Below are 6,675 nucleotides of genomic sequence, written 5' to 3'. Positions count from 1 at the left end.
TGTGGGGTGCAGCGTACGGAGTTGGCGCAGGGGGCGCCGTCGGCGTGCCGCCGGAATGGCGCGCGGCTCCGGAAGCGGCGGGCGGGGGCGGGGGGATGAGTGTGCTGTTTTGAGGGAGGCGGCTGGTTCCGGCCCCGCGGGGACGCACGGGCGGCAGCCATGAGCTACGACCGGGCCATCACCGTCTTCTCCCCGGACGGGCACCTCTTCCAGGTGGAGTACGCCCAGGAGGCGGTGAAGAAGGGCTCCACCGCGGTGAGTGAGCGCGGGGCGGCCGTGGGTGCGCCGGGACGGCTCGCTGAGGGAAGGCCCGGAGTGGGGCCTGCCCCTCGCCGCGCACCCCGGCCTGCCGGGCCCGCCGCCGGGCCCACGGCAGGAGTGGGGCCGGGCTTGCGGGGAAGGGTGGTCCGTCACGGTGCGGGCTGCTGGGAGCGTGACCTGCTTCCAGAGAGATGCCCCGAGGCCGCGGCGGCCGCGCTCGGGCTAAATACTGGGTTTGGAGCTGCCTTAAAAATCACCGTTTTCTTCAGAGTGGATGCTGTGCTGGCTGTAAAGCTCTGGGTCTATTTCAGGCCATTGCTGTGGGGTTTTGGGGGGGGAATGTTGGAGTTTTTATGCATTGAGCCATTGAATGTGAGGCCCAGCACAGGTGGGTGTCCCGGCGTCTTGACAGCCATTGCGCTGGCTGCTCGTCAGCCTGCAGACCCTGGAAGGCCGAGTTAGCAGAGCTGCCTCGTCAGGGAACAAAGCTGCTGCAGACCTACAGGAGAATAATGAACCTCTATTTCATTATTCTGCATGTGGTGACAATGGTAATATTTTATGCTTGTGCAAGATGCAGATTCCCAGTGGATTGGGGAACGTGTCAGTAAAGGCATGTAGAAGTAACTTTCTGGCTCCTAGCTTCCAGTTGTCCCAAGCTTTTGCTCAATGAAGGGTTTTTTCATTTGGGGGAGAAAAAAAAAGTATTAATTGCCAAATAACAAGATACCCGCAAGAAAATTTACTGCCTTTCAGGTGGGAATAAATGTAACAAGACTTAGCACCAAATAGGCGCTTCTTTTTTTCAGAAATTAAAAACACTGTGAAAGTGGAGTGAACATCTAATATAATCTACCTCTGTCTTGTCTCTTGTTGAGTAGTTGGTTGAGATAAATGCTTTTGGAAACATCTGTGACACAGTTACAGCAGGGCCACCCCATAAGAAAAAATTATTCCCATCACCCTAAGAGAAGCAGTGGGAATGAGTGTGAAAGGTCAACTTTTTTTTTTTCCTTCCTGACGTTGAAAAAGGTGTATTCAAAGTATGAATTAGGACATTAAGGCAGCAGGCTACTGATGGGCTGCTTGTAGGTTTTACTTAGTGTGCTCTTCAGTGTTTTGGGTTCTGACTGGAGCAATACCAGTGGCCCAGTTGTAGTGGTAGTTTTGTTGTTGATCCTGCTTCTGTGGCTGTGGAAGCACTAATGCTGGTATTGGGGAGAGTTGGGGAAAACACGGTTGGTAAGAGCAGTGGGAATAGATCTCTTGGGAGCCACACAGATTTAAATTGGTATAAGCTGATTATGAAACTGCACCCTGGAATCTAATGCAATTTTTGTTACATCAGTCCTCTCTTTAGGTTGTGGCAATAGGAGATAAAATACTGACTTCAAGTTGAAATAATGTTTACAGTGTGGAGGTTTTGTGTTTGGTTTTTTCCTACTCATTTCAGTAAAGTCTGCAACTAGGTTTTTTGGGCCTAGCTTAACTTTTATTTTCTTCTTCTTCTTTTAATGCATTGAAGGTTGGAGTAAGAGGGAAGGATATTGTTGTTCTTGGTGTGGAAAAGAAGTCTGTGGCAAAACTTCAGGATGAAAGAACTGTACGGAAGATCTGTGCTCTCGATGACAATGTCTGCATGGCTTTTGCAGGTATATGATCCTTCCAGGGTTTTAGGCAGTTATGGGAGCACCTTTGGGTATGTTTATGGATTCTGAGAACATAAAATACTTAGCATAACTGGCTGAGGACTGTGGGGAAGGAGTATATTTCCACAGTTGCTTATTCTTTTTTAAATAAGAGTAGCCTACTGTATGGATAAATATATAGAGCGAGCCAATAATCTAATGATAGGAAACGTGTTAAGGTCCTCTAGGTTTAATGCAAGGATGAAGACTGAGAACTGATGTGTCGTTGGCACAGATACAGATATATCCTGTTTAAATATAGATATTTAAATTTATAAGTATATATTTAAAATTAAATACTTAAAATTTTATATATTATATATAAAATACATATTATTAATACATATCAGAGGAGCTATAACAGACATTCATCAGTTACAGGGACCTTTCCCACATGCATCAAGCTAAAAAAGCTAAATTTTGCACTCTTGCATAAAACAAAGAAAAATCTCCTCTCTTCCAGTTCGGAAGACTCCCTCTGAATGAACAGCTCTGGATTTGAAGCATAAATATTTTATTTCCACATTCTTCCTGTTCCAAATGCCTTAATTTCCATTGTTCAAAGCTTAAACAAGAGGCATAAAAGTTAAAAAAACCAATGTAAATGGAGAGAGAATGTATTTCAGAAGGTTTCTCCTCTCTTCAGGTAGTTTAGAATCTTTGTGTCAGTGTTAGTAATGCTTTAAGGGGCAATCTGATTTAACTGGCAAAAATAATGGGTTTTAGATTTGGCGTGCAGGAGCGATAGGCTCAGCTACTTCTGCTGCCTTGCTTCCTTAGCTAAGGGTTGTGATACGTGCAGGTGGGTTCACAAGCTTGAAGAAAAGTTCTCTAATAGAAACAAGGCTGTAAACTGAAAATGGCATCATTAGCTAAAAGGTAAAATAAGAAATAAATTTCTTCTTAATTTTTTTCAAAGGGTCATACTCATTTTTGTCAACTAACATCATGCTGCTGTAGCCTCATCAACTGGACAAGATTTGCGGTGCAGATAAAGCTGGCTTATAGTTAGGCGGACTGCATAGGAAATAAAACCAATGTGTGTGAGAATTGAGATTGCTTTGCTAATTTGCTGTTAGATGGAATGCTGTCAGTCTGTCAGTAATATTCTGATTACCTGGTTCAGAATTGCATGTGTTATCTAACTCAGAAACATGAAAGCTGTAAACTAAATCCTCTACTTATTTTGGTGCATTAGCTTCTTTCTTTTGCCTTAAAAATGCTATTCTTGCTCAGCAAACCTGAGAAAGTGTGATCTCTCATTTGTGTTTTTCATTGCTGTTGACACTGACCTTGTGAGCCTTTTGGGGCAAGACCAGTTGTTTTATTTGTGCATACAGTACGAAGCCTGAATCTGAGAATACACTGTCATTTCAGGGCTGACGGCTGATGCCAGAATAGTTATAAATAGAGCTCGTGTGGAGTGTCAAAGCCACAGACTTACGGTGGAGGATCCTGTCACCGTGGAGTACATCACACGTTACATTGCTAGTCTGAAACAGGTATGTTGGACCCCACAGCAACACTTAAAAATATGTCCTGACAAACAGCGCTTCAGACTGAGCATGTAAAATGTCTGTCCTGGCTTTGTTCTACTCAGCTGGGAAAATCAGTGTAACAAAACACCTTGCAGCTGTTTATTGGAAATAGGGATGTAGTAATAGAAAAGGAGGATTGATTACTGTTTGGGTTTTTTCCCCAAGATGAAGAAATTAATTAGTACTGGTAAGGACTGCGGAACTACATTTGTGATATCATCAGGAACGCTCTGCTAATCTACAGCTCTAACTCACTCTCATAACAATGGTGCTGTGTTATTGTCAAAACGTCTTCATGGCTCCTGTTCATTTTTCCTCCTACTAAGCCGTTGCAGGGAGGGGTAAGAGGGGAGCAAATCAGTGCAGTACTTAATATATTTTACATTTGATATTCATGAATTTTTAAAATGAATTACAGCATCAAAATATGCCCAAGTGTATTCTGTGATAAAATTATTCATTTGCCAGTGTATTAAACTGATTTTCAGCAACTAGTGGGGATTAGAAAAAGTCTAATTTACTTACGCACAGAAATGGGTTAGTATAGAGATGATGATAATAGCGTAATTCTTGTAATAATCACTAGCCTGCCAGAGCAGAATACCACTTTCCAAAGTTTCACTTTGTTCCTTTACAGTAATCTCACATTTGTGTCTTTCATTCTGGCACATTCACAGTTTCTCTAAAACTGTTACAAACCATAAATCTCGCACAGTTATTCCTGCTGCGATAACGTTGCCGGTGTCAGGCCTCCTTGGTTGTGGGCACTTCTGGCGCGTGACGTGGCAACGACTTTGCTAACCCAGCGTCAGCAGGAGGGCTGTGACGCAGGCTTTGCTGTAACCTGCTTATCGCCGCAGAGGGTGCCGTGCTTTCTGATGGAATTGTTGCAAATCATTGGTGAAAACGGACTTTTGTGTTCAGGTGTCATCATCCTCTTTTTTGGCTTCCTAAGCATGCTTGTCAAAGCACAGTGTTACACCCGGGCTCGCAGACTTAGCTCTCTCTGCCTCTCGGCACCACCCAGCAGCCGAGGGAGGTTCTTCCTGATAGCTGTAATCACGTAGCAAACTTCAACGGGTGTTAGGAACAGGGGCTGAACAGTAACTCCCTCTTCCTTGCCTTGCTTAGGGTCTTCTGTACGATACGGAATCCTAACTTTAACAGGTAGATTGGTAAGAGAGCCCGCTAAAAATATTTCTGGTGCCTCTTCTGGTTGTGACTTCTACAGCATCTGCTTTCCATTCTAAAAATGTTTTTAGAACTGCTTCTAAAGTGTCTCTTCTTTCTGATCAGAGATACACACAGAGCAACGGTCGCAGACCTTTTGGTATCTCTGCTCTTATCGTGGGATTTGACTTTGATGGAACCCCCCGGCTGTACCAGACCGATCCCTCTGGTACATACCATGCTTGGAAGGTGAGTTGATCCTGTCTCTTGTGGAGAAGTAATGAAATATCTGTGAGTTAATGTCTCCTTTAAAGCGGGACTGGTGTAGAAAGGAGATCTCACTGGCCAGATGGTGCTGGCTCACAGCTGCAAAAATCCTTAATGATCAAATTTACTGAGAATGGCGGTCTGCAGTTCAGCTTTACTTGGGAAATCTTGTCCTGTTTTCCGGAAAAAAACCCACCACCTGTGCCTGACTGTCTTTTTGTGTGACATGTGGGAAGTAACATGTTCAGTCTCCTGAAAAATACATGGTGATCACAAGATGGTTTCAGATGATGTAATTGTACAACTCTATTTCTTGCTTATTCTGTAAATGAAGTCGTCTTAAACCTCCATTCTTTATCTTTTTCCCCTCAATGTTTCCAGGCTAATGCCATTGGCAGAGGAGCCAAATCTGTGCGTGAATTCCTGGAGAAAAACTATACTGATGAAGCCATTGAAACAGATGATCTAACTATTAAACTTGTCATCAAGGCTCTTCTTGAGGTCAGTCTGTTTCAGATCCCTTGTGTGACTTTTCACTGTATGTCTGGATTAAATTGTTAAATGTGAGTGCATGAAAATCTTCATGTATGTCACAGGAAGGTACTGTAAAAGGATCTGTGAAAACTGTTCGTTGTAGGCCGTGGGTGTGGGATTAAACTTAAGGTTCAGAATATTTCAGGTAACAATTTCCGTAGTTTACACAGAAGAACTTACTGGCAGTTCTCTGGGGAGGAAAACAGACTTCAGTTCTGGGCATTAAAACAAATGCACCAAAGATGTGCTAAACCATATGCAGAATATTTTACTTTTGTATTGAAGTTTAAGATACGGAAAATGTCACAAGTCAGATGGTGGAAATGAGGTGTTCTTCACCAGGCACTGAGTGCATTGATGCCAGAATGAAGACCCTTATTTTTTTGAGAGTTACCGTGCTACTGGATTCGAGAGCTTAGAGCTGATGAGCGAAATACTCCCCATCCGTATCTGTTCCCCTTCTAAGAAGACCCGAAAGGGGTTTGCTAGAATTAATTAATGGGCACGCTCCTAATACCTACATCTAACTCTCGTTAAGGTTGTGCAGTCTGGTGGGAAGAACATTGAGCTGGCGGTTATGAGGCGAGAACAGCCGCTGAAGGTAAGGTTTTTGTTTTGCTTTTCTCCCTTGGTAGCTGGTTTCTCTGATACTGTCCTTGTTGATCTGCATTAACTTCCAGCCCTTAATCTCACATTCTGCCCTGGCAAATACTTCTGTTTATTATTAGTGGCCGAGGAATGTTGTTGTGTCTGCACAAGGTACCTGTGTCTGGATAAATACCAGTTAACTTTCCATGTCAGAATTTAGAATCGCTTAAATAAAAGCCTCTAAGTTGTATTAATATCTTGAGGGTCACCTGTGTTTCTGTTTTAGATCCTAAACCCTGAAGAAATTGAGAAGTACGTTGCTGAAATTGAAAAAGAAAAAGAAGAAAATGAAAAGAAAAAACAGAAGAAAACATCATGATGAATGAAATTCAACGGCTTAGCTGCTTCTTTTTAATTCAAGTGATGGGTTATTCTGTATAGACAACATGTAGGCATTCCACTTATTCATACTGTGCCCCTCTTGAGACCTACAATAAACCTACTGTTTTTTTTTAAAGCTGTTATTTAAAAAAAATCTGTCTGTTCCTTGGATATTAATAACCTAGGATTATTTGGTTGGCTACAAAACAGCAGTAGTGACCCATTAAAGGACAGAGACTTTGTTTGCA

General features: G+C 43.0%; 1 protein-coding gene across 4 annotated transcripts; it reads left to right on the top strand.

The window, feature by feature from the left end:
- Window positions 1–130: 130 nt before the first annotated feature.
- Window positions 131–6,675, top strand: PSMA7 (proteasome 20S subunit alpha 7). Of its 4 annotated transcripts, none has more exons than XM_050907422.1 (7): window positions 131–255; window positions 1,787–1,913; window positions 3,327–3,451; window positions 4,784–4,906; window positions 5,306–5,425; window positions 5,997–6,059; window positions 6,333–6,675. In XM_050907422.1, exons 1-7 carry the CDS (start codon window positions 160–162, stop codon window positions 6,423–6,425), a joined length of 747 nt encoding a protein of 248 aa, XP_050763379.1. In that variant the 5' UTR covers window positions 131–159; the 3' UTR covers window positions 6,426–6,675. The 4 variants fall into 4 exon arrangements, with proteins under 4 accessions (XP_050763379.1, XP_050763380.1, XP_050763382.1 ...); XM_050907423.1 differs by having other exon boundaries at window positions 3,309–3,451; XM_050907424.1 differs by lacking the exon at window positions 131–255 and adding an exon at window positions 836–874.

This window comes from Gymnogyps californianus, chromosome 17, assembly GCF_018139145.2.
Source record: "Gymnogyps californianus isolate 813 chromosome 17, ASM1813914v2, whole genome shotgun sequence".
Classification (NCBI taxonomy): domain Eukaryota; kingdom Metazoa; phylum Chordata; class Aves; order Accipitriformes; family Cathartidae; genus Gymnogyps; species Gymnogyps californianus.
The sequence above is the reverse complement of the archived record's forward strand: the minus strand, read 5'-3'. Positions and strand labels throughout refer to the sequence as shown.